This window comes from Odocoileus virginianus, chromosome 29 (genome assembly GCF_023699985.2).
Source record: "Odocoileus virginianus isolate 20LAN1187 ecotype Illinois chromosome 29, Ovbor_1.2, whole genome shotgun sequence".
NCBI classification, from domain to species: domain Eukaryota; kingdom Metazoa; phylum Chordata; class Mammalia; order Artiodactyla; family Cervidae; genus Odocoileus; species Odocoileus virginianus.
Window position 1 is genome coordinate 12,060,992 of NC_069702.1, and position 26,310 is coordinate 12,087,301.

Sequence of the window (26,310 nt, forward strand, 5' to 3'; positions counted from 1 at the left end):
TCCGACGCGGCACGCAGCGCGCTCTCTTTGCCCTGAATTTCCTTCCCTCCAGCTGCCCTGGGCGTCCCCCCAAATCCGGGCCCCCTCCCCAGCTTGGAGAGCGCCCCCCACATCCTGCACCCCCGAAAAGCTCCCCGCGCCCTGCACTCCCGCCTCGATTCCCATCCGCGCCTCCTTCCACCAGGGACACGCCCTCTCCCGCACCCGGCCACGCACGCGAACTGGACTCGCCCTCTCTGCCGCCCTCTACCGCCTCCGGGAGCCCTCCCCGTCGGACCCTTCCCCATTCTTCAGGACTCCAGATCGGCTCGACTGCAAGGTGGGGGTGGGAGGGAGCACCTTTCCCCCTACTTTTGGGGACTGCTCCATCCTTAGCATTCCCCCCCCCCCCGCCCCCGACTTCCAATTGCCTCGCGCCCTGGCCGCCGCCCCGGGATTGCGCAGCCCGCACCTCCCTTGGCCGCCCGCCCCCTCCCCATCCCCGGCTTCCAGCCCTGTGGGCGCCCTCCCGCCGCTCGGAGCCTCCCATCTGGGGCGCGACCCCACCCCTGCCCTGTCCCCCCGCCCCCAGGTCCCGGCGACCGCGGGGTCCCCCGGGGAGCGCTCCCCGCTGCGCCCGGCCCGCGCTCCTTTGTGCGGCCGCTGCGCGCGCTGCGTCAAGGCTGCCGCCGCCACACGCACGCACTCACCGCGCTCAATTAACCCCCGGGAGCGGCAGGAAGGGAGGCGGCGAGCGGGAGGAGGGAGCCCAATCGCGCGGCGCCCCCGCCCCGGCCCCGCGCGGCGCCGCCTCCGCCATTGCTGTGAGCCGGAGCGGGCGGCGCGGAGGCTCGGAGCGCGGTCGGAGCCCAGACCTGCCGGAGCCGGGCGTGGGGTGAGTGCGGCCGGTGGGACCGCGGGGCGCCCAGGCTGGACCCTCCTGGCCCGGGAGCCGGGTCCAGGGCCGCGCATCACCCCTAGGTGGGAGGGACGGGGTGAGGGGTGGTCTCCGGGCAGGTCTCCGGCGCAGCGGCGCCAGGACCGGGGAGGCGTCTAGACCTAGCGGGCAGGGGCGGCGCCCCTCCGCCGCGGCTGTGCGCCCCTGCACTTGGCGCTTTTGTCCAGCTGGTGGGAGTCCGTAAATACACCGCGCCCGCCCCTCACCCCTAGAGCCGCGACCTCTGCATCCTCACGACCCCTCCCCGGAGACCAGGCGGGGGGCTGGAGAGCTCGCCGACGCTCGGGACAGCGGGTGGGTCCGGCTCGCGGTGACTCCCTCCCGGCCCTCGCTCCGCAGGCTGGCAGCCTCGGGTCCCCCGGAACCATGGTGAAGTTGGGGAACAATTTCGCGGAGAAGGGCACCAAGCAGCCGCTGCTGGAGGATGGCTTCGACACCATCCCCCTGATGACGCCCCTCGATGTCAATCAGCTGCAGTTCCCGCCCCCGGATAAGGTGAGAGGCCCCCTCCCACCCCGGCACCCCGCACGGCCGGGTGCGCACCTCCAAATCTCGGGTGGCGGCCGAAACAAAAGGATCGCGCCGCGTGTGCGCTGGGGACGGGCTTGGGCGGGGTGGAGGACGCGCCTCGGAGGACCACGTACCCGCGAGGGATTCTGGAGCGGGCGGTCTGCGCCCCCCATCACCCCACCCTCCGCGCCCCGCCTTAGATGACAGCTTCAGCCTGACCCAGGAACTGCGCGGTCCGGGAAAGATCCTTTCTTAATTTTCATGGGACCCTGATCCGAGAGAGGTCCCTGGCCCCTCCGCCGCCAGCCCAGCTCTGCGCCTGCCCGCCCCGGGGTACCAGGGGCTCTGCTTCGGGGATGAGCCCAGGAGCGGCTCGGTTGCCCCTAGCGCCTTCCTGGGTGGTGCAGTTTCCGATTTGCCCCCTTGCAGTGGGGAGGCCCCTCTCCTTGGCCAGATGGACCCTCCCTGGGGGCCTCCTCCTCTCCCCCCGTCACAGACACACCGGTGGTGGCTGCGGCAGGATGCGCGCTCCTTCGCCGCCACCTTCCTCTCTTTGTTCCTTTTGTGAAAATCCCCAAATAAGCTGAACACTCGCGCTCTTCCGTGTTAGTGTAACTGGGGACAGCCAGCCATTCATCATCCTCTCCTGGAAGTGGGATTTTTGTGTGTGTGCTCTGAATTTAAAGAATCCCCTCTTTTTTAAAATATAGCCTGCAGTCGAGTAGCTTTCTGTCCCTTAAGAGCAGTCTTTTCAAGAGTTAATGCTTAGAAAACGTTTAAAAGCCTAGACAACTGTGCCGTGAAACGGAGACCTAAAATTGGGCACTTGCATCCTTTCTGCCTGCCTTGCTGCTCTTTAGAAGTCACCCCAGCCACCAGGAAGCGCCCTCTCTTCCCCGAAGTGTGCTGGCATTTCTTGTTTGGTTGAACGCCTGGCAGGGCGGTTCTGACTCGGGACTTGTCCTTTATTCCAGCCTGTTGGTGATGATGGGTGACCGGGCAGGGGTGGGGATGGGGGGGAATATCCCTGCCATGGATCCATCCTCTCTGAAGGATTCCTTTATTCACATGGTGGGCCCTTTGATAGGCTTACTTAGCTCCTCAAAGTGGTTCCGATCCCCCCAGCTCTGTGTTTGGGTAGGTAGGCAGCGGGGCAGGGGCCGGAGGGAGGCTGAAACAAGTGTTTCATTTCAAGGAAATGGATCAACTGAGCTCGCCTGTGCACCTGGGCCGTGTGGGACCGCTCTGGGGCACTGATGGTCCAAAAGAGGCTTTGAGGTAGGGGCAGGGCTGCCTGAGGCCTTGGTTCCCACCTCCCTTTTCCTGCGTAGGTTTCAGGCTTGCCCTGTTAGCACAGCCTGGCTCCCCCATCCCCACCTTCCCTTCCTGCCTTAGCCCAGGAGCCATGGCAGCCTGTGCCAGGAACACAGCATGCCTGGGCAGCACCACTGTCAGACGCTCCCCTCCTCTCAGCCTCCTCTTGCATCCTAAGTCTGTTCCATTTTGGAAGTGTCTGACACACAGTTATCTTATAGCAGGGAGGAGGTTTTAGGCAGGTATGAAGTCTTGACCAACCAGTTGGGCCGTCCAGGAGTAGGCTTGTTGTTGAGTCACTCAGTCATGTCTGACTGTGACCGCTTGGACTGCAGCACGCCAGGCTTCCCTATCCTTTGCTATCTCCTGGAGTTTGCTCACACTCATGTCCATTGAGTCGGGGATGCCATCCAACCATCTCATCCTCTGCCACCCCTTTCTCCTGCCTTCTATCTTTGTCAACATCAGAGTCTTTTCTAATGAGTCGGCTCTTTGCATCAGGTGGCCAAAGTACTGGAGTAACCTAGGCTGCTCTGAAAGATGATAAATCTCCCATCCCTATGATACTCCCAGCTGGAGATTCTAGCAGGAAGTGATGGTTGGGCCAGAAGATTTCTAAGGTCACAGATGAAGAGACCAAGTCTCCGAGAGTTTACAGGACATGCCCAAGGTCACTCAGCTGAAGGCCACCACTCTCCAGGATTGAAGCTCCAGCATGATCTCTTGCTTTGCCCTCTTGGAACCAGACCATGCTCACACGGGATGTCTCTTAACCCCAACAGTGGCACCGTGTTGCTCCCAGCCCAGGTTCAGGGAGGTGATGTCAGCTGTCCCAGAGGACACGTGTCTGAGGGCAGATAGTGCAGATAGGACTGTCAATGGACTGTGTGCTGCGTGCTGAGGTTCTGGAGCTGCGACAGTGCGGGTGGTCACAGAGCTGGCAGCCGTGTCAGGGCCAGTCTCCGCTGATGTGTGTTGAATGCTTATTATGCAGCAAGCCCTTGTTTGTGTGATTTACAGCTTTCACTTCCTTTCATGTTGCTGACATTAGATGGTAACCACCACTGTTGCCCCATTTTATAGATGTGGAAATGGAGGCACTGAGAGTAAGCAACTTGCCTGAGGTCAGCCTTGTAGTGGCAGAGGCAGGCTGAATCTGGGCTGATGGGCTACTGAGCAGGTCCCCCCCCGGGCTGAGGGTCCCATGGATTCCCTCCTCCTCACAGTAGCCCAACCAGATGGGCCTTGCTCCCATTTCACAGGCCAGGACACTGAGGTTCCAAGTGGCCATGGGTGTGCTCAAGGTCACACTGCTCGTCAGGTACAGTTGGGGTTCGAGGATGGCAGGGTCAGGCCCTAGTGCTGCCCTGGAGATGGGTGCCCCTGGACTGGGCGCGCAGGCTGTCAGGCCGGGCAGAGGAGAGCTGCATGCAACGGAAGGGAGGGAGGAGGGAGCCAAGGGTGTGCTTACAAGTGCTGTGGCCCTTGGATGGGTTTTCCAGTGTCACGGTTCAGTGTGGGATCCCCGCAGTCTCCCGAGTCCTTGTTCTGCCCTGGGTCCCAGCATCATGCAAGGCAGTATGTCCCACCCAGTGAAGGGCGCTGCCACTTGGGTGAGGAGGCGGGTTGGCGGCGGGGGGCTGGTTCTCTCCAGTCCAACAGCCACTTCTTGGCTCCTGCTCTGGGGTTGGTGTGGGCATTTGGGGATTAGAGACGTGTAGCCCCTGGATACCTCGCTGCCTCATCAAGTGCGGACAGAGAAGGAAACAGTCCCAGAAACAGGGCATGAGGAGGGCAGTAAACGATGCAGAGAGGCTGAGGGTGGAGGCTGCAAGGCTGGGTTAGGGTTCATCTGAAGCTGGTGGGGGTGATGGGAAAAGGTTTGCCCTAGGCAAAGATAGAGCACGTTTGACTGGTTGGAAAAACATCTCCTGCTTCACAGTGGAGAGTGGAAGGGTAACAAGGAAGGAGACCCTTCAAGTGGTAAAGAACCTGCTGGTCAATGCGGGAGGGGTAAGAGACACAGGATCGATCCCTGGGTTGGGAAGATCCCCTGGAGTAGGAAGTGGTCAACCCACTTCAGTATTCTTGCCTGGAGAATCCCATGGACAGAGAAGCCTGGCATGCTACAGTCCATGGGGTCTCAAAGAGTTGAACACAGCCTAAGCGACTGAGCATGCAGAGACAGGGAAGAGAGGAGGATGGTGGGGGTGAGACAGAGAGACTCCCCAAAAGTGATTTGCCTGAAGGCTGGCTTCTTGCTCCTTCCTAATCCTGGAGGGAAATAGTGCACTTGAATCTTCTTATTTTACCCCTGGCAGCACATAAAAAATAAATGTATCCTTTCTTCCCACCACCCAGACCATGAAGCTCTGGGCAGTGATCAGTCAGTTTAGTCTTTCAGTCGTGGTCTTACTCTTTGCGACCCCACGAACTGCAGCACGCTAGGCCTCCCTGTCTATCACCAACTCCTGGAGCTTATTCAAACCTATGCCCATTGAGTCGGTGATGCCATCCAACCATCTCATCCTCTGTTGTCCCCTTCTCCTGCCTTCAATCTTTCCTAGCATCAGGGTCTTTCCCAATGCGTTAGTTCTTCTCATCAGGTGGCCAAAGTATTGGAGCTTCAGCTGCAGCATCAGTCCTTCCAATGAATATTCAGGACTGATTTCCTTTAGGATGGACTGGTTGGATCTCCTTGCAGTCCAAGGGACTCTCAAGAGTCTTCCCCAAGCACTACAGTGAAGGGAGTTCACTGTGAAGGGACCACCAGATAAGGAGGCGGGAGCCCCAGGTGCTGGGGGAGCACTGCATCAGGCCTCTGGGGCCCTGCTGACCCCTAATAGGCCTACTGCCTATTAGCTCTGTGGCCTTGGCTTCGGAACTTAACTTCTCTGCCTCTCTGCTGTCATATTTCCCTCCTGGTGCTGCTCTCAGGATTATCAATGGGTAATTTCTCTGCTAGTCTTGGCACAGAGGAGAGTTGTAATAAGTGGTGACTGTACTCATTCTTCTTGTGAAATACTTCCTGGCAAAATGGTGACTTTGAACACTAGCATCCACCCCCCCCCCCCCCCCAACCTGTCCTCTTTGGGCAGGTGTGTTGGAATGCATGTGACCATTCTCTTGACTGTTTGCTTCTGTTTCCTGAACAAGGTGGTTGTGAAAACTAAGACCGAATATGAACCTGACCGCAAGAAAGGCAAAGTGCGTCCTCCCAAGATAGCAGAGTTCACGGTCAGCATCACTGAGGGCGTCACTGAGAGGTTCAAGGTGAGTGGCCCTGGAGACAGGTGAGATGCTGCTTTTGCCCCCAGGACGGGTCCACTGAGCTCCAGAGATGACCCGTGGAATGATGGAAACAGAATGAGACACTAATATGGGCTGACCCCAGATATGCAAAATTGACCTTGTGGTCAATTTAAAATTAAAAATTTAAATTTCTTGTTTCTTTTCTTTATCTTCAGAAAATTATCATTATTACCAAGTTTTAATAATAGGGACAACCCACTCCTCAACTTTCTTTTAGGCAGAGGTATATATGGCTTCCTGGGTAGCTCAAACAGTAAAGAATCTGCCTGCAATGCGAGAGGCCTGGGTTCAATCCATGAGTCTGGAAGATCCCATGGAGAAGGGAATGGAAACCCACTCCAGTATTCTTCCATGGACAGAGGAGCCTGGCGGTCTACAGGCCATGGGGTCACAAAGAATTGGACATGACTGAGCAGCTAACACTTTATAAATAGTAAAATCTTTACCTTAAGTGCAGAAAAGGGACAAACAATACCAAAAAGGCAACCGTTGCCCTTAGTTGGTGCAAGACCCAGTCTGAGCCTTTGCATTGCAGGCTCATCTGAGCATCCCTCCCCAGGGGGTCAGTGCTCTGCATGTAACCTGTTTTGCAGATGGGGACGTTGAGACACAGATGGTCACAGCTGTCCCTTGCAGGGCCAGGAGTCAGAGGTGGTCCAGTCTGGAGCCCTTGTGTTCACACTCCTCCTCTCACCATCCCTGACAGGATGCGGACGTGTGGGGCCTGGCTGGCTCTGTACACAGGTTGCTGGAAGTGCTCACTTTGGGGAAAGAAACTTTGCTCCAGACCATTCTTCAGGGAGAGACAGCTACTGAAGGGGTCAGGGTTCTAGCCAAGCCTGGGGACAAAGCCTTCTCCACTGAGTCTGTGTGGCCTCTGAGGGTAGAAGCAGCTGTGATGGTTGAGGAACAAGTTAGGATATTGATATTCTGGAAACTTTGTTTCTTTGGCAAACATGAAAGATGGTAAAATGGAGGCCCTCATCTAGATTCAAAGGAATGATTCAGGAGACATAAGGCATAAGTCACCCAGGCTCTGAAGGGTGGCCTTGACTGGCCACTCTGGTTGTCACCCACATGGATGTGTGAGCAGTGTCTTTATGCTGGGTGCATAGATACCTGCCCACCCCAATGCGCTGCAGTTTTCCAAAGCCCCTTTGTATATTGCATCATGTTTTATCTCCGTCAACCCTGTGAACTGGTTACGAGATGAAAGGCAACCCCAAAGGAGTGAGTGGCTTTGTGGGGTGATTGGGTATGCCAGGACATAATCTGGCTTTAAATCATCCTTCCCATCGCTTGGTGCTGCCTTCCTGGGCTGGAGGGAAACCAGCCAGGAACCTGCCTGAAAACCGTTCAGCAGGTCCCATCAGAGTCGCCGTGTCTTTTGTGTCTGTGGGGGTGTTTACTTGTGTGTCCGCTCATCTAATCCTCCTATCAGCCTTCCCAGAGAAGCAAGTACCATTAGTGCAACTCATTTTACAGATGGAGAAGTTGAGGCACAGACAGGCCTGCGTCTGTGGTTTCTGCTGGTGTCCAGGTGGAGATGGTCTTCTGGCGGTTCCTGGCATGGTGGTTCATCTGTGTTGTGAGGTTCATGGGGGACCAGGTCAGACTGACCTAAGGTCACCATCTCTCTCCTGCTCTGGCTGGCTGCTTGGCGTGTGCCTCTTCTCGGGCCACTTGCTTCAGCCCGTCCTGTCCACACCTGGGGCTCAGCCCCTGGCTGAGGCAAGGTGACCTCATTTTCAAGGTCATGATAACCATCACCATCTGGATCTCTGAGCATGGCTGGGTTTGCTATCCCTGCTTTGAACCCTGCCTCTTCTGGCCCTGGCATTTTGTGTCCCTACAAGGTGGTACGCTTTGTGGCCCTTGAACGGCCATCCCTTCACCTGTGAGTTGCCTGCAGGCTCTGACCCACCTCTGGGCTCCTTCACTTGTGCCTTTCACTCACCTGATGCAGGCCCCCAGGTCCCTTATTTAAGGCGTGGATGACGCACCAGAGCCTCCAGGGCTCTCAGCCACAGCTGGGCCTTTGGTTACGAGGCTCCGGTTGCCAAGAACCTGGGCCCAGAAGATCGGTGCCATCCCAGGGGGTGGGCTGTGGTGGCAGAGGTCCTGCCTTCTCTGCCTCCACCTCCCGGGGATGTCTAAGAGGTGTTGTCCACAGTTGGCACTCAGCGGAGTTTTTTGCACTGCAGTGGCCTGTTTCCTCAGTTCTGTGTGTAAACCAGGCATGTCTGTACACTTAGATCTGTGGCTTCCCTGGGACTCACGGCCATCCTGAAGGGAGCGTCGTAGCCCCTTTTGCAGCTGAGGTTGTTGAGTCCCAGGAGGTCACCAAGGGCTGGGGTCCTCCCCACGACTCTCTACCTCTGAGTCCAGTGCCCTTCTAGCACACCTCCTGCCACACATACCACTCCATGGGCCCTGCTTTCAATTCCTAGACCCGGTTCCCCTTCCGTCACTTTCCAGTGCCAGCTCAGATATCACCTCTGCTGTGAAGCCTCCTGGGATTAACCTCACCCTCCTGGTGGTTCCACTGCCCTTTCTAATGAGGCAATGACAGCCTCTCACAATAATGGAGTGCTCCCAGGAGCCAGACTCTGGGTCAAGCTCGTTATGTTTATGATCTCATTTTATACTCAGAAACCTCAGGGGGCAGACACTATTATTATCTCTGTTTTGCAGTTGAGGGGGACTCGAGGTAGAAATCTTGAACCTGAGCAGCCTGTTCTTGGCTGTAACACCTGAGGTCCAGGCGGCTCTGAGCCCCAGGTGACCCATGTGCTGCTGGACTGACTCGCTTCTAAGAAGCCTTTTCCTTTGACGATTCAGAACCCTTCCAAATGCCTGCTGCCCCGTGGCCTCCGTCCGAACACCGGTCACCCTCCTTTCCAGCAGCCTTCGGATATGGGGGGGCCCAATGTACCTTGAGTCCCTCCTCATGTGAGCCTTGGATTTGAGCTTTTTATGTTGTGGTGCCCTTTCCCTGGCCCATGCTTCTCTTTGGGTGTGAGGCCTGTGACCTGGTGTCCTGGTGAATGGGGTGAGTCTGTCCAGTTATTAGCAGGGTCACCCCTGCTAATAATAAGCAAAGGCCCCTTGACCTGAGTTGGTGACTTGGGGGAGGCGGCCAGTGTGTAGTGCCCCCGAGCCACCGTCAGGCAGGGTGGAGGTGCGGGGCTCTGGGTGCAGACAGAACTTTCCAGCCCCTCCGTGTCAGGCAGGAGAGGAGCTCCCCAATGCCTTCCGTCTGGTGCTGGACACTCATGGTGACAGCTCTGTAAGTCTGGGTGACAGACCAGGCTGCTGGCCCCGAGTGATGGAGGCTTGGTGAAATTTCCAGGGACCCTGGCTTGTTGGGTACCTTTGATGGTAGTGCCCCAGGAAGCCCCTCTCTGGGCCAGGTCGGGGTGTGAGTCCTTCACAGGTGATCATACAGTCAGCAGGTGACACGCCCAGGGTCCCACAGTCAGTGTGAAGCGACCTGGCCAGCTTGACCCAGAGGCCTGAGGTCCCAGCTCGCTCAGCTGACTGACCTGTATCCTGTACACTTCCTGCTTTTGCCCCCAAACAGGAAGCAGGTGTAGCCGGTTCCCTGCCCGCCTGCCGTGGGGGTCTGGGTGTAGAATGTAGCCTCCAGGTGTGGTCTGGGGCCACCTGTGTTGGAATCACCATTGTAGCAGCGGGACCTTGGACCCTGGGGGTATTGTAACAACCTCTCCAGATGATTCTTTTGGGTTTGTGACCTTTTGTGGGTGGGGCTGCTTTCTAGCACGTGGGCAGGGCAGGCTCAGGAAAGCAGGTGCCTTTTGAAGATGCTGAGGGTTTTAGCCCTTCTAGAATGTTCTCTCGGCCTTTTTTCCTGACCACTTATGTTTCTCGCATCTCTGAATGCACGCAGACAGTGAGGCATGCTTCTCTGGTGGGTGGTGTCAGCTGGCTGAGGGCAGGGGGCTCTCTTTTGGAAAACTGGGATGCATGTGGGCAGCAGAGAGGAGGACCTGCAGGCCCCCCCTGCCGAGGGTCAGTCACCGCTCTCCTGGGATAGAACGTCTTTCTTGTCCTGCTGGTAACCGGGCAGCTTCCATGTAGCTCCCCAGCTCAGCTGTCTCTTCATTCTTTCTGGCCACGTGTGTGAAGGGCCAGAATGAAACCATGCCTTTCAGCCGTCGAAGCAACAAGTAAATAACATGGCCCGCTTTTGTCTGTAACTTGTGTAGTTCAGGAGCGGGAGACCGCCGCTCTGAGCCTCATCTTTATATGCCTTTGGATGGCATCCTCACGACTAGATGTCTTTTTGGATGTTGCTTTATGATTATCACCCGGGGATTAATCTCTTGGCTACGAGGTTGCTAGGCTGGTTGCTAGGTAACCGCTGGCTGGGGAGAGGGTTTTCTGAGGCTCCTCCACACGGGGATTGCTGGATGAGCCACCCAGCGGTGGCCCAAAGTCTAGGCTTCTGAAGAGGTTGGTGTCAACAAGGCAAGTGGTCGCTTAATTAATTGGAGGTGTGTTTATGCCGAGAATAAACACGGGTCTGAGATGTTTCTCAAATGAACTAAACCTAAACACTGTTTTAATTGCACGGTCCTGCTCACCCATGCAGAGCAGTGGGTCATGGTGTTCTGTGGGCTTCTGGAGGGGCCGTAATGAGGCAGATTAAAGGAAGGTTTCTGCTTGCAACTGCCGTGATGGAGGGCTGTTGACTCCTCTGACATCCACACGCATTCTCCTTGCAAGTTCAGGGTTTGGGTGGACAGGCTGCACCCCAGCCCTGCTGCCACGTTGCCTTCGGGCCTTTAAGAGATTCCAAGGTCAGCCTCTCCCAGATGGCGCAGGGCTGGGAGAACGTCCTGGGAGGAGAGACTGGATTTGTTTGTATGGGTCCTGTGTGCTGCCCGGGGGAGTCCTTTGGCCTTCTGTCCACAAATGAATCTGTGGGTAGGGACTTCCCTGGTGGTCCAGTGGTTAAGACTCTGCACTCCCAAATGCAGGGGCAGTGGGGGGGCGGGCGGTTAGATCCCTGGTCTGGGAAATAAGATCCTGCATGCCACACTTCGTGGCCAAAACATACCAAAAAAACAAACCAAATGAATCTGTGGGTGGTTTGTATCTTTTCTCGAATCCTTAATGACCTTGAGCTTCCTGTGCCGTCAGTCAGTCTGTTTTTCCACCCTCTCCAATAATCCCCTGGTGTGTTTCAGGATGCATTTGTTAAATATTTATGAACGGCAACACCGTTTCCTTGGCACTCGCTGGTGGGGGCGGTCTTCGCAAGGTGGCACTGGGGATCCTAGGAATACTTCAACAGCTTCAGCACCCTGTCACCTTCAGCAGAGTGTCAGGGGGGGTTCCCCTGCCCTGTTTTGCGGTTTCCTGGCCCAGCTGTACAGTGGGGGCTTCACCCAGAATCGAATAATTAAGCGGATTGAGTCATCTGGGGGTGTGTGTCTGTGTGTTCACTTCGTGTGGGTTACCTAAAATATTTAAGTGCTGTAAATGCTTGAAGATGTCAGGATTCATCTTAGGTTTCCAAGATTTTTTTTTTTTAAACTGCATTACTCAGCAGAAAAGCACATTTCTCTGCCCTGCCACCCGCCCCCCCTCCAGCCCCAAGGGTGGGAGGGCAGAGATAGCAGAGCAAGAATGACCCAGCTACCATCGACCCAGCGCTGCCTGCCTGCGTTCTTACTGTCTTCAAGGTTGACCTTCTGTCCTGGTTTTGAAGGTGCGGAATTAAGGTCAGAGAGGAGCCCGGCCCAAGGTCAGCCAACTACCTGGGGGGTAGCAGTGGGATTCAGACCCACGTCCACCTGACACACAGCCTGCCAAGCTCTGATTTCCATAGCGGCAGCTATGTGGGGTTCATGGGGTGACTCTGCCCTGCTGCAGATGCCCTAGTTCCCACCCCAGTTGAGCAGCGACCCCTGGGAGGGCTCCCAGCAGGCAAGGAGACCCCAACCAGAAAGAGCAGGTGGGAACACAGCAAAGTCCAATGCCCTTCAAGCTCCTCGTCTGTGAAATAGGGTGAACTGCCAGTTCCCAGGTCGTGGTGAACATTTAGAGAACTGGTACGGGGCCAGGGCCTTGAGAGTAGCGTGGCTATATTATTAATGGCCCAGAGTGGGACACTTTTGGGAGTGGCAATGGACCCTGTGCATTTGGGATGCTGGGACAGGAACTGTTGCCAGGACTGTCCCAAGCAGGTTGGGCATATGGTCCTCTCCTTATAAATTCCTTATAAACTTCACCCTGAGACCCATAGCCTATTTGCTGTCCATTCCTAGCTGTTCTTTCAAGAACACACCCCTGGAATCCCTCTCGGGTCTCTGGGGTAAGGCTGCTCTGGCTTGGCGTTCCCATCTGTCTCTCTAGGGCCCCTGCCATAACCTGGCCCCCTGTCTCTGCTTCCTCCGGCCCCGCCTTTATTTGGAGCAAACTGTGTTGGAAGGACCGATGCTGAAGCTGAAGCTCCAATACTTTGGTCACCTAATGTGAATAACTGACTCATTTGAAAAGGCCCTGATGCTGGGAAAGATTGAAGGCAGGAGGAGAAGGGGATGACAGAGGATGAGATGGTTGGATGGCATCACTGACTTGATGGACATGAGTTTGAGCAAGTTCCAGGAGTTGGTGATGGACAGGGAAGCCTGCCGTGCTGCAGTCCATGGGGTCGCAAAGGACACAACTGAGTGACTGAACTGATACATAATATAAAATTTGCAATTTTAAAGTGTTCAATTGAGTGACATTTATTACATTCACAGTGTTGTCCAACCATCACCACTGTCTCCTTTCAGAACATTTTCAGTCACCTCTAGGGGAGACCCCATACCCATTGGCAGTTACTCCCCGATTCCCCCTGCCCTTAGCTCTGAGCAATCACTCATTTCTTTTGTGTCTCTGTGGAGTTTCCTATTCTGGACACTTCATAGAAATGGGATCATACCATAAGTGGTCCACATAAGTGTGTTTATCTCTTCATCTGTTGATGGACGTTTTGTTGTTCCCGCCTTTTCGTTAAGTGTGAATAGTGCTGGAATGAACATTCATGTACAAGTTTCTGTTTGAGCACCTGTTTTGCATTATCTTGGGTGTGTCCCCGGAATGGAATTGCTGGTTCATGTGTTCATTTTTTTGTTTAACATACTGAGGAATTGCTGTTTTCCACAGTAGCTGCACCGTTTTACATTCCTGCCCGCAGTGCACAAGGTTTTCACTTTATATTCTCACCAACGATCGTTATTTATTTTTATTGTAGCCATTCTAGTAGGTATGAGGTGGTATCTCATTCTGGCTTTGGTTTACATTTCCTCACAATGGATAATGATGTTGAATCTCTCTTCCTGTACCTTAGCTATTTGTTTATCTTCTTTGGAGTGACGTATGTTCAAGTCCTTTTCCATTTTTAATTGGGTTGTTTGTCTTTCTGTTGTTGAGTTGTAAGAGTTTTTTATATACACTCTGGATACTAGATCCTTACCAGATGTATCATTTGCAGATATTTTCTGCCATTTTTGGGATCATCTCATCATTTTCTTGCCCATGTTCTTTAATGCACAAAATTTTAAATTTTCAGTCAAGTACAGGTTACTTTTATTCTTGTTGATGGTGCTGTTGGCGTCATATCTAAGACATCATTGCCAAATCCAGGGTCATAAAGATTTACCTCTTATGTTTTCTTTTAAGAATTTTATGGCTTTAGCTTTTATATTTAGGTTTTTATTCCATTTTGAATTAGTTTTTATATATGGTGTGAGGTCAGGGTCCAACTTGACTCTTTTGTGTGCAGATAGCTAGTTGTCCCAACACTATTTATTGAAGAGACTCTTCTTGACCCTTTGAGTGGTCTTGGCACCCTTAGTGAAAAGTCAGTTGACCGTGAACACATAGTTATAGTTCTGGACTCCTCCATTCTGTATCGTTGATTTATATAGCTATTCTTATGCCAGTCCCACACTGTTTTCATTACTGTAGCTTTGTAGTACATTTTGAAATTGGGAAGCCTGAGTCCTCCAACTTACTCTTCATTTTAAAGATTGTTTTGGCTATTCACAAACCCTTGCAATTTCCATTTCTATGGGAAAAATCTGTTGGGATTTTGCTAGGGATAGTATTGAGTGTAGATCAGTCTGGGACGGATTCCCATCTTAACAATATTGTCTTCCCATCCGTGGTGTCATTCCATTTATTTGGGTCTTATTTTAATTTTTTTCAGCAGCGTGTTACATAGTCTGCAGTGGACACATTCTTTCACTTTGTACAGTCAGCTGCAGAAGTAGAAGTAATACTTGTGACTCACCAGCACAAACACAGGTGTTCTGTGTATCACACTGCAAGTGATGCTGAGATTTCGGGAACTGTTTAGTCTCACCATTCCTTTGAAATCATAATATTGTAAAAGCTTGTTGTTTGATGTATTAATAAGGAAGCATGCATATATTATATCACACATCTACATTTTTGCAAAGTTTTCATGTTAGTATTTCAGTATCCTTGGTTTTCTTTCCTGTGTATCCTGTCTTACGCGTTTTTAAGCATGAGTCTGAGGATTGACAGGCTTCATGTGACTGGCAGGGGCACAAACGTGATGGAAACCCTGCACCAGGCTTTTCCCTGACCCCTGCTGCTCCCACATGCTGTCCCTTAAAGCCACTGCCCACATCAGGGGGGTGAGGGCCATCATGGGGGGCATCTGGCAGAGGACATGGGGTGATGAGTGCAACCACGTACAGTAGCTGTAATTTCATCCCACTGTCTCCTGCTTTTGAGCTTTTATTGACAGCTGCACAAAAGAGATGTCAATTTAGGGAACATGTAGAATCTGCTCTAAAACACACACACACCATGTGCACGTGTAAATTGATGGCAGACATCTGTCCTTCAGGCAGCTGGCGACACCTCCCAGAGCCGTGAGAAATGCTCATTCGGGGTGTAATAGAGGGGCAGCCACCTCCTGGAATCCTGCAGTACTCAGGATCCATCTGGGCTCCCTCCTCTTGGTATGACGGGCTTCCCAGGTGATAAGGAACCTGCCCGCCAACGCAGGAGATCTAAGAGATGTGAGTTTCAATCCCTGGGTTGGGAAGATCCCATGAAGGAGGGCACAGCCACCCACTCCAGTGTTCTTGCCCGGAGAATCCCATGGACAGAGGAGCCTGGTGGGTTACAGTCCATAGGGTCACAAAGAGTCGGATGCAACTGAGTGACATAGCATGCACGCACTCTTGGTGTGACACACGGGGTCCTTTGAAGCCCAGCCCGTGGCCCCTCTCCTGCAGGACACGTGATGCTGCAGCCACACCAGCTGAACTCGCTGTGTCCTGGGGCCTCCGGGCTTTGGCACAACCTCTGTTTCCCTCTGACAATAACACCCTTTGCTGAGTTTTCCTTGCTTAGCTACTTGTCCTTCAAGACTAGACCCCTCTCCTGGACATTTCCCCTGCATGAGTGTCTCTGCTCTTGGTTCTCACCCTGCGCTGTAACGAGTTAACACCACTCTGCAGAGACCAGGGCTGACCTTGCTGGCCAAGGTCACGCCAAGGTGGCCACTGTCAGGTCTCCCGGGAACATCCGCCAGCCACTGGGGAAGCTGATGACCAAGGAAGGAAGGAAGGGTCATGGGCCCCAAGGTGCTTTTCTACCTCTATTTTTTTTTTTAAGTCTTATAATTGCCTTGGACCAAAGATGAATATAATCCAGGCTGGATTCATTATTGTTTATTCAATATTTTTTATTTTCTGTTTTTTTTTTTTTTTAAACAAAAGTTAAAACTATTTTCTGGGTCGCTAAAAGCATTGTGGGTTTGTGTACCTGATAAAGTCATTGGTCCTGAAAGGAAGGCCCTGCCTCTGAGGAAACACCCTTCTACCAGCCAAGGGACTCCCTGGCCTCCATCCCTGGCCTCCAGGCCTGCAGCCCACCCCAGAGAGGACAGCTTGGGCACTGCCCCTCTACCCGGGTCCCAGAGCCGCCTGGGGTCCTACCTCCTTCCCATGCACCATCATTTCTGTAGTAAAAGCCAGGCAGACGGTGCCTCTGCAGACTGCATTTATGTGCTGTTTGATGTGTAGACACCCTGGCTTGGCGCCAGGTCCCCAGGAGTTGCCCTGTGACTCCTCACTGGGGGACGGGCCACCTGCACCCACTCACTCATCGTTCATTGAGTTCGGGAGGCTCCTTGGTCTGCCTGGCGCTTGGGTTTCAGCCTTCCTGCGGGGTCTCAGCCTGTGGAAGTGGACGGGCTTGGAAGGAGGTGAATTCGTTTCCTGGGGCAGCTGTGACAAGGGGCGGCAGCTGAGAGGCTGGTGGCCACACGCATCTGGAGGCCAGAAGTCCTGGGCCAGCCCTGCTGGCTGGACTTCCTGCGGGGCGTGGCCTCCTCGCCTCTGCAGCCCCTGGAGCTGCACTGCTCACATTCCTTGCCCTTCAGCCCCTTGTCCGTCTCCATAACCTGCAGCACAGCCTCTCCAGTGTCTGTCTGCACCAGCGTCCCATTTCCTTCTCGCCTGTAGCCGAGTCTCTCTCGGCCTCCCTCTCAGAAGTTCACTTGCCTGTGACTCCACTCCTGGACAACCCAGGAGAGTCTTCCGTCTTGAGATCCTTGACCTGATCCCACCTGCAGAGACCCTTTGCCCGTGTAAAGTGAAAGTGTGAATGTGCTAGTCGCCCGCTTAGCTATGCCCACAGAGGAGGGGCCTTCCTTGCCTCTTCTGGGCCTGGGGGGCGGGGACGGGGGGACCGGGGCTTGCCAGCAGTCCTTGGCTTGTGGCTGCACCACCTCCATCCTCCATCTTCACGTGGCCTCCCTGAGCGTGTGCCTCTTGTGTCCAACAGTCCCCTTTTCATGACCCAGTCGTCCTGGATTAGGGCTCACTCAAATAACCTCAATTAATGTAATCACACCTGCACGGACCCTATTCTAAATAAGGTCATATTCACAAGTACCTGGCATAGGAGGGGCATAGTTCAGCCTTGACAGGGGCCCAGCACGTGGGGCTGGCAATGTGCTCTCAAGCCCTTGAGTGCTTACCATCCTCTTGATAAACCTGTCAAAGTGAGGGACTTGTTCCCTGCTTCAGAGATGGGATGCACAGGGGACCTGCTCTCACGCAGGTGGTGGGTGGCAGAGCTGGGTCCAGTTCTGAGCCAGGTGGGGATTTTCCCGGAGAGGCCCATGGTCCTCTTCTCAGTCAGTGGTGACCGCGGTGGGGGGGCACCATGCCTGAGTAGTGAAATGTGAACCCAAGTTGTGAAATGTGAACTGGAGTAGTGAAACATGAACCTGTATTACTCCCCCCACCCCCCCATAGGGTGCTTCCCAGGTCTGAGCAGACTCTGGGGCCCAGGAGAGGTTCAGGGTTCACAGAGGCGTTGAGTGGAGGGGAGTGAGACAGCCTGCAGGTGTGGGAGGCTGTGCCATGCCCCACGCCTCCCGCTTCCCTTGTAGCTCAGTCGGTAAAGAATCTGCCTGCAATGCAGGAGAGACAGGTTCGATCCCTGGGTAGGGAAGATCCCCTGGAGAATGAAACAGCAACCCACTCCAGTATTCTTGCCTGGAGAATCCCATGGACAGAGGAGCCTGGCGGGCTACAGTCCGTGGGGTCACAAGAGCTGGACACGACTTAGCGACTGAACCACCACCACGCCTCCTGCTGACTCTGGCAATTTATTCCTTCCCTCTTCACCGGCTGCTGCAGGGGCCTTTGTGTTCTCATTTCGCAGTGCTGTGAGCACGTTGGCCATCGAGCCCAGGAATCCTGGGTGAAAGGACGGTCTGGGCCTCCTCTTTCCCAGAAGAGTCCTGAGGAGGTGCTTCCCCGTGGCCCCGCGGAGAAGGGGTTATTTTTACACCTAAACAGATGGGGTGCTGTGAACCAGACTCACGTGGCTTCCTATCCAAGTAACAGGTTTAAGGATGCGTGTCTTTCCAAGACTTAGAATCATCTTCTTTTTTAAAAAAAATTAAAATTGACATAGAGAGAGCATGATATTAGTTTCAAGGGTGCAACAGACTGATTCAATATTTGTGTGTATTGAGAAATGATCACACTCTAAATCTAGTTAACATCTGTCACCACACACAGAGTGACACATTTTTTTCCTTGTGATGAGAACTTTTAAGAACTCCTGTCTCAACAACTTTCAGATATGCAACATAGTGTTTTTAACTACAGTCACTGTGCTGTATACCACATCCTCTTGATTTCATTTCAGTTCAGTTGCTCAGTTGTGTCCAACTCTTTGTGACCCCATGGACTGCAGCATGCCAGGCTTCCCTGTCCATCACCAACTCCTGGAGGTTACTCAAACTCATGTCTATGTCTACGAGTTGGTGATGCCATCCAACCATCTCATCGTCTCTTGTCCCCTTCTCCTCCTGCCTTCAATCTTTCCCAGCATCAGGGTCTTTTCCACTCAGTCAGTTCTTCATATCAGATGGTCAAAGTATTGGAGCTTCAGCTTCAGCATTAGTCCTTCCAATGAATATTCAGGACTGATTTCCTTTAGGACTGACTGGTTTGATCTCCTTGCAGTCCAAAGGACTCTCAAGAGTCTTCTCCAACACCACAGTTCAAAAACATCAATTCTTTGGTTCTCAGCTTTCTTTATAGTCCAACTCTCACATTCAAACATGACTAATGGAAAAACCATAGCTTTGACTAGACAGACCTTTGTCAGCAAGCTAATGTCTCTTTTTTTTTAATATGCTGTCTAGGTCGACTTATTTATCTTTAATTGGAAGTTTGTCTCTTTTGACCTCCTTCACCCAGTTCTCCCACCCCAATCCCCTGCCTCTGGTACCACCACTCTGTTCTCTGTATCTTTGAGGTCAGTTTTTTTCCTGTTTGTTTTTTTAAGATTCCACACTTAAGTGAGTTCAAAACAGTGTTTGTCTTTCTTGGTTTGACTTATTTCACTTAGCATAAGGCCCTCAAGGTTTACTCATGTTGTTGCAGATGGCAAGATTTCCTTCTTTGTATGGCTGAATTATATTCCATTGAATATATATGCCACATCTTTATCCATTCATCCATCAGTGGACACTTAGGTTGCTTCTGAATCTTGGCTGTTATAAATAGTGCAGCAGTAAACATAGGGGTGCAGATGTCTTTTCAAGCTAGTATTTTCATTTCCCTCAGATAAATACCCAGAAGCAGGGTGGCTGGATCATATGGTAGTTCTCTTTTTAATTTTCTGAGGAACCTCCATACTTTTTCCATAATGGCTGCACCAGTTGACATTCCCACTAATAGTGTAGGAGGATTCCCTTTTTCCCATGTCCTTGCCAACCATTATTTCCTGTCGTTTTGAAAATTGCGATTTTAATAGGTGTGTGGTGATATCTCATTGTGATTTTGATTTGCATTTTCCTGACTAGTGATGTTGAGCACTTTCTCATGTACCTGTTGGCCATCTGTATGTCTTCCTTGGAGAAATGCCTATTCAGTGCCTCTCCCCGTTTTTGTTGGGTTGTTTGGCTTTTTGCTCTAGAGACTTAAGAGTTGTGTATTTTGCATATTAGTCCCTTATCAGTTGCATGATTTTCAACTATTTTCTCCCTTTCAGTAGGTTGCTCTTTAATTTGGTTGGTGGTTTCCTTTGCTGCACGGAAGCTTTTTAGCTTTGATGTCCCACTCGTTTATTTTTCCCTTTGTTGCTTTTGCTTTCTGGGCCAAATGCAACAAATCATTGCCAAGACCAATGTCAAGGGACTTACCACCTATGTTTTTTCCCTAAGAAAACTCATGTTCAAGTCTTCAATCCGTCTTGTGTTAATGTTTATATATAGTGTTAGGTAGTGGTTGCATTTTATTCTTTTGCTCAAGGCTCTCCAGTTTCCCAGCACCATTTCTTGAGGAGACTGTCCTTCCCCATTTTATATTCTTGGCTCTGTGGTCATAAACTAATTGAATGTACATGTGTGGGTTTATTTCTGGGCTCTCTTTGCTGTTCCCTTGGTCTGTTTGTTTCTGCGCCAATACCATACTGTTCTGATTACTGTAACTTTGTAATATTGTTTGAAATCAGGGAGCATGATACCTCCACCTTTGTTGTTCTTTCTCAACATTGCTTTATTTATTTGGAGGCTTTTGTGGTTTCATACAAATCTGAGGATTGTTTGTTCCACTTCTGTGAAAAATGGAATCAGAATTGTGATAGGGCTTGTATTGAATCTGTAGATTTCTTTGGGTAGTGATAGTATGGACATTTTAACAGTATTAATTCTTCTAATGCATGAGCACAGAATCTTTCCATTTATTTGTATCTTCAGTTTCTTTTATCAGTGTCATGGTTTTTAGTGTACAGACCTTTCACCTCCTTTGTTAAATTTATTCTTAGATACTTTATTCTTTAGGATGCAGTTGTAAGTGAGATTGTTTTCCTAACTCTTCTGATAGTTCATTTACTAGTGTATAGAAATGCAAAAGATTTTTGTATGTTGATTTTTTATCCTGAAACTTTAATTTGTTGATTACTTCTAACAATTATTTGGTGGAGTCTTTAGGGTTTTCCATAGAAAATTTGTCATCCGCACATGGCAACAGTTTTACTTCTTCCTTTCTAATTTGGATGGCTTTTTTCCCCCTTGCCTAATTGCTCTGACTAGGATTTGTAATATTATGTTGAATAAGATTGGCAAGAATGGACATCCTTTTCTTGTTACTGATCTTGGAGGAAAAGTTTTCAGCATTTCACCATTTGAGTATGCTTATAGCTTGGGCTTATTATATATGGCCTTTATTAGTATATTCCCTCTATACCTACGTTATTGAGAATTTTTATCATGAATACATGTTAGATTTTGTCAGATGTTTTTTATGCATCTATTGGTTTGGTTATATAATTTGTATCCTTCATTTGGTTAATGTGATATATCAGGTCTGCGGATGTTAAACCATCCTTGCAACCAGGGGATGAATCCCACTTGATTGTGGTGTATGTAGTTAACGTGTAGTTGAATTCAGTGGGCTGATGTTTTATGGAGAACATAGTCTAACAACGCTTGTTAACCTGTCGTGTGCCATAGACCTCCCTTTGGAATAACTTCAGGTGCCCCAAAAGAGAATATAAAGGGTTACAGAGGAGGACAGTTGCCTTGGATACAGCTCTCCCTGTGAACAGCCGCGCGCTCTAGCCTATGGGAACAGCTGCCCTCGCTGCTCCCAGGGGCCGCCAGCAGGGAGCCGGGTCCCCGGCGCTGCAGATTCGGGTGAACGGTACCCAGGTGAATGTGGGGAGGGGGGCTCAGGGAAGATCAGGCATCGGGCCTGGGCCGGGGGGCTGTGTGTCTGGCCTGAGAGCCCAGGTCTGCATCTGCTGGCCATGGGAACAGCTGCGGCAGCAGTGGGCATGCCTGCGGTGACAGCTGCAGCGGCGGTAGCAAATGGTTCCTTCCAGAGCATCCTCTGTGTCCGGATCTGTCCTCTCATCACTGCCTTGAGTCAGTCCTCCAGCGTCCCACCAGCCCTAGGTGCTGAGTCCTCTCACTGCTATTGGCTGGCAGGAGCCTGGGCCCGGAGGAGCTGGGTGACTTACCCAGGGTCTGGCCGTCCCTCCCGGGCACCGCAGGCAGGCAGGGTTGCCGCTCCTGCTGGAAAGCCCTGCACGTGCTCCATGCTGCCTCTGCTGACACACGTCCCCAGGGCCACTGCGCCCACCTCTTCCCACCTCCTTCATCACCCAGCTCCATGCTCAGCTGCCCCTGCCGACCGCCCGGGCTGCCCTCCTGAGCCGGGTGGTCTTGTCCTTGCCTGTGTGTAGCCGCCACTAGGATGCCCGATGGCACCTTCCTGGTGGCTACTATGGGTCCCGAGGCAGCCGTGGCTCCACCCCGTGTCCCTGCGTCAGACTCGGGCTCCACATGCAGGGGGGTTGTCCGGACAGGCCGGAGTGGCCCTTAGGGCAGGTGAGTGCCCTGGCAGCCCAGTGAGGGGGTCACTGGAAGAGAAGGGAGACGTGGGGGACAGAGACATTGATGGGACAATGGAGTGCAGAGATGGGAAGGGCCTCATCAGGGTGACACAGAGACTCCTCGCCTGCCTGGGCATCTGAGGGGCTGACCCCTGGGGAGGGAGGCCGAGGGGGTGGGTGTCACCCAGGCTGCAGTGAGCGTGGCTGGGGGGTGGTGGGGAGGGTTGGAGATGGGCACTCTCATGGCTGGGGCAGTGGCCAGGGTGGCCGTGTGGGGTGAAGGGAGGGAGCAGTGGATCTGGGCCGGGGACCTGGGCACGGCTCCTGGTCACACCTCCCGACCTGACCTGCAGTGCCTTTGAGTGCCCTTTGCACACCAGGATGCACACTCACCCTGCCCGGCAGCTCCTGGCCTCCAGGGTGTGCCTTCGAGGCCCAGAGGCAGCATCATTTTGTCTCCCGATCCCTGGGCCCTGCATCAGGGGATGTCTCATCACCCAGCCCAGTCTTCTCCGGGACCATCACGTGTCCACCTGCAGACATTCTTGGGCCCATCCCGCAGTCCGCCCAAGCTGTGCTGGGCGCTCCGCAGACGGCAGTGCAGAAAGCCAAGTCCCGTGCTTATGGGGACCACCCTCGGGGGAGGGGCAGGCTCTCCCTGAACATTCTTGTCCAGGATGGAGGTGATGGGGGCCCCGGAGGGTTTGCCCGGCTCAGCTGGTCCCAGCTCAGGGGTGGGGTTGGCATCTGGGACTCGGGCATCTGTGAGACAGCTGATTAGCCGATGACTGATGCGTCACCAGGGTGACCAGCAGTGTCAGAGGGCAGCCACACCCACAGCTCCATGGCGTGTCCGGCATCCCTGAGTTTCAGGCATAGGTGTACCCCAGGCTGTCTACACTGGGCCCAGAGTACAAGAAATGGCCAGTTTACAAAGAAGCTGATGTGTGGATGTGATAAAAAATGAAAATGGTTCAGAAATTGTCCAGTGTGAAGTGACTCTGCTGACCTTCATCCCCAGTGGCCTCCTGGGTCCGTGTTCTGTGCCTCCTTCCAGAGACAGCACCTGTGTACCCTGGTGTGGGCCTGTGTGTGTGTGCATCTGTGTGTACGTGTCTGTGCATGTGTGTGTGTACATGTCTCTGTGTGTTTGTGTGTGTATGTGTCTGTGTGTGTTACTGTGTGTGTGTGTTTTACTATGTGTGTGTTACTCTGTGTGTCTCTGTGTCTATGTCTGTGTGTGTTACTCTGTGTGCGTGTATGTCTCTCTCTGTATGTGTCTGTGTGTGTGTCTGTGTGTGTTACTGTGTGTGTATGTGTCTGTGTGTGTTACTGTGTGTGTGTGTTTTACTATGTGTGTGTTACTGTGTGTGTCTCTGTGTCTATGTCTGTGTGTGTTACTCTGTGTGCATGTATGTCTCTCTCTGTATGTGTCTGTGTGTGTGTCTGTGTGTGTTACTGTGTGTGTTTTACTATGTGTGTGTTACTGTGTGTATCTCTGTGTCTATGTCTGTGTGTGTTACTCTGTGTGCATGTATGTCTCTCTCTGTATGTGTCTGTGTGTGTGTCTGTGTGTGTTACTGTGTGTGTTTTACTATGTGTGTGTTACTGTGTGTATCTCTGTGTCTATGTCTGTGTGTGTTACTCTGTGTGCATGTATGTCTCTCTCTGTATGTGTCTGTGTGTGTGTCTGTGTGTGTGTCTGTGTGTGTATGTGTCTGTGTCTCTGTGTGTCTGTATCTGTGTGTGTCTGTGTGTTTTACTATGTGTGTGTTACTGTGTGTGTCTGTGTTACTGTGTGTGTGTGCATCTGTGTATATGTCTGTGTGCGTGTATGTCTCTCTGTGTATGTGTCTGTGTGTGTGTTACTGTGTGTGTCTGTGTGTGTATGTGTCTGTGTGTGTTACTGTGTGTGTGTCTCTGTGTCTGTGTGTGTGTTACTGTGTGTGCGTTTTACTATGTGTGTGTTACTGTGTGTGTCTGTGTTACTGGGTGCATGTGTCTCTGTGTCTGTGTGTGCATCTGTGTATGTGTCTGTGTGTATGTGTCTGTGTATGTGTCTGTGTGTATGTGTCTGTGTGTGTATGTGTCTGTGTGTGTGTCCTTGTGTGTATGTGTCTGTGTGTGTATGTGTCTGTGTGTGTGTCCTTGTGTGTATGTGTCTGTGTGTGTATGTGTCTGTGTGTGTGTCCTTGTGTGTATGTGTCTGTGTGTGTATGTGTCTGTGTGTGTGTATGTGTCCTTGTGTGTGTGTGTCTGTGTGCATCTGTGTATGTGTCTGTGTGTGTATGTGTCTGTGTGTGTGTATGTGTCTCTGTGTGTATGTGTCCTTGTGTGTGTGTGTCTGTGTCTCTGTGTGGGTGTTCCTGTGTCTCTGTGTGCGTGTTCCTGTGCGCATGCGCACTACCGCATCAGCGGCCCTAACCCCCTGCTGCCCCCAGGTGTCCGTGTTGGTCCTCTTCGCCCTGGCCTTCCTCACCTGTGTCGTCTTCCTGGTCGTCTACAAGGTGTACAAGTATGACCGCGCCTGCCCTGACGGCTTCGTCCTCAAGGTAAGCCCCCAGCCCCTGGCGCCCCCAGTTTACATCTTACCCTGCTGGACTCACGGCTCCCAAGGGATGGCCCTAGAGTGGTGGGAGCTCCCGGTGGGGGCCCTGCGGGCAGGGCAGGGGGTGTGGTGGGGATGTGGGGTGAGCCTCCGGCCCTACAGGCCCAGTACAGCCCTGGGGGGGCAGTGAGGGAGGGAGGGACGCCCCAGGAAGTGGCGGTTCCGGGAGAGGAAGACCTGCCCTGCCACGCGGGGGTCGGAGCAGGGCCGGGCGACCCCAGCCCCCCGAGCGCACGTCCCTGGTCCGCCCGCCGCGAAGCACAACTGGACTCTCTGGATGGAGGATGCTCGCTTTGCCTGAGCCGTGTGACGCCTCCGCCCGCAGAGGCCGCACAGAGAAGCGGACACGGGGGCCCGCTAAAGGGAGAAGGACTAAAGGGAGAAGGGTGGGGGCAGGGCTGGGGCGAGGGCACACGCAGGAGGTGGTGAAGTGCACGGGCCGCGGGCTCGCTCCCGAGTCCCCCACAGTCGGATCTGGGCCCCGTTTGCTTCTGAACTTCCTGGAGCCAGTGTGAGGGGGAAGACCCCCTCCGTTCCAGGCCGTGGTGCTGCTGGAATGAGGCGGGACCCAGTTCTCAGCAGGAGCAGACCCAGCCTGGTTGCCACTATCGCTGGGCGCCCGCGCTTTGGCTGATGTTGGTGTGGGGCCGCGGGGCCCTTGTATGGGCTTCTCCTCTCGCAGCTCCAGAGCTCCTGATGTTCTGTGCCCACCACGTGGGAGGTCCGTGAGGGCACCCTGCAGGCCCCTAGGGAAGGACTCCCGGCTGGAGGAAGCCCCCCCTGCCCCTTCCACCAGCCCTTGTGCATACTCTGGGGCTGGGACTGGGGCTGGAGGAGTTGATGGTCTGTTTGGAGGCTCAGAAGATGCTGGGGTTTAGAGGAGGTGGATCCAGAGGCCTGGGGGACAGTAGGGCAGAGCCGGGGGCCGGGGGGAGCAGCGCCCAGGTACCCGCTGGCTGGTCCATACACAGCCCACCCTGAGGGGGAGCTGGCCATGGCTAGACTGCAGTGTCGGCCAGAGACCCCCCGGGGGATGGGGGAAGTGATGGGACGGTCACTTGGGTGGCTGGGGAGGCTGCAGGTTGGAAGGGAGTGATGGGGGCCAGTGAGACGGCCCAGGAGGCTAGTAGAGGGGAGCAGGGGAGAGACGGGGGTCTGGACAGGTCGGGGTACTGAGGATGGAGCAGGAGTGACTCTGGGAGGCAGGGGCGGCAGGGCAGGAGGGGAGGACCTGGGGGTCACGGAGAAGGTGCCAGGGTGATGCGGGACTGTGCCTTGATGGAACCTGGGTGTGCGGAGGACGACTTCCCGGGGACCAGGGCCCTCGTCCAGGCGGACTGCTCACGCATACCTGCGGCCACAGCCCCCTCGGGGCTTCCTTCTGGCTCATTCTCTGTGACCCTGAGCAAGTTCCCTGTGCAGAGGAGGGCGGACCCAAGCTGTCTTCTCCATCCTGCATGGGCCGGGTTCTGCTAGATTCGTTGGTGCAGGGGGAGTCAGTGAGGTGAGGGTCAGTCCCCGGGCTCACCGCAGCGCTGGACGGGGCAGGCGTGTGCCTGTTTAATAGACTCTGTAGGTTGATGCTGGGGCTCAGTCAGCCTTGGGAATTTAGAGCCCCAGAGAGATTGTTCTGGATCTTCGTCCGCTGGGACTTGGCAGTCTCCCCTGGCATCCGAGGGGCGGTGTCTTTCCTGGAGAAGGGGAG

At 53.4% G+C, this 26,310-nt stretch overlaps 1 protein-coding gene across 2 annotated transcripts in view; it reads left to right on the forward strand.

Moving 5' to 3' along the window:
- Positions 1-218: 218 nt before the first annotated feature.
- Positions 219-26,310, forward strand: part of NSG1 (neuronal vesicle trafficking associated 1) — a 33,025-nt gene continuing 6,933 nt past the window's right edge. Inside the window, exons 1-4 of one of the 2 annotated variants that reach the window (XM_020911168.2) lie at positions 219-319; positions 1,277-1,432; positions 5,918-6,034; positions 24,439-24,549. In XM_020911168.2, coding sequence (XP_020766827.1) covers positions 1,304-1,432; positions 5,918-6,034; positions 24,439-24,549 — 357 coding nt within the window. In that variant the 5' untranslated portion in view covers positions 219-319; positions 1,277-1,303. Of the gene's footprint in view, positions 320-607; positions 875-1,276; positions 1,433-5,917; positions 6,035-24,438; positions 24,550-26,310 lie in introns of those variants that run through there. The other variant, XM_020911167.2, reaches the window with a different exon arrangement.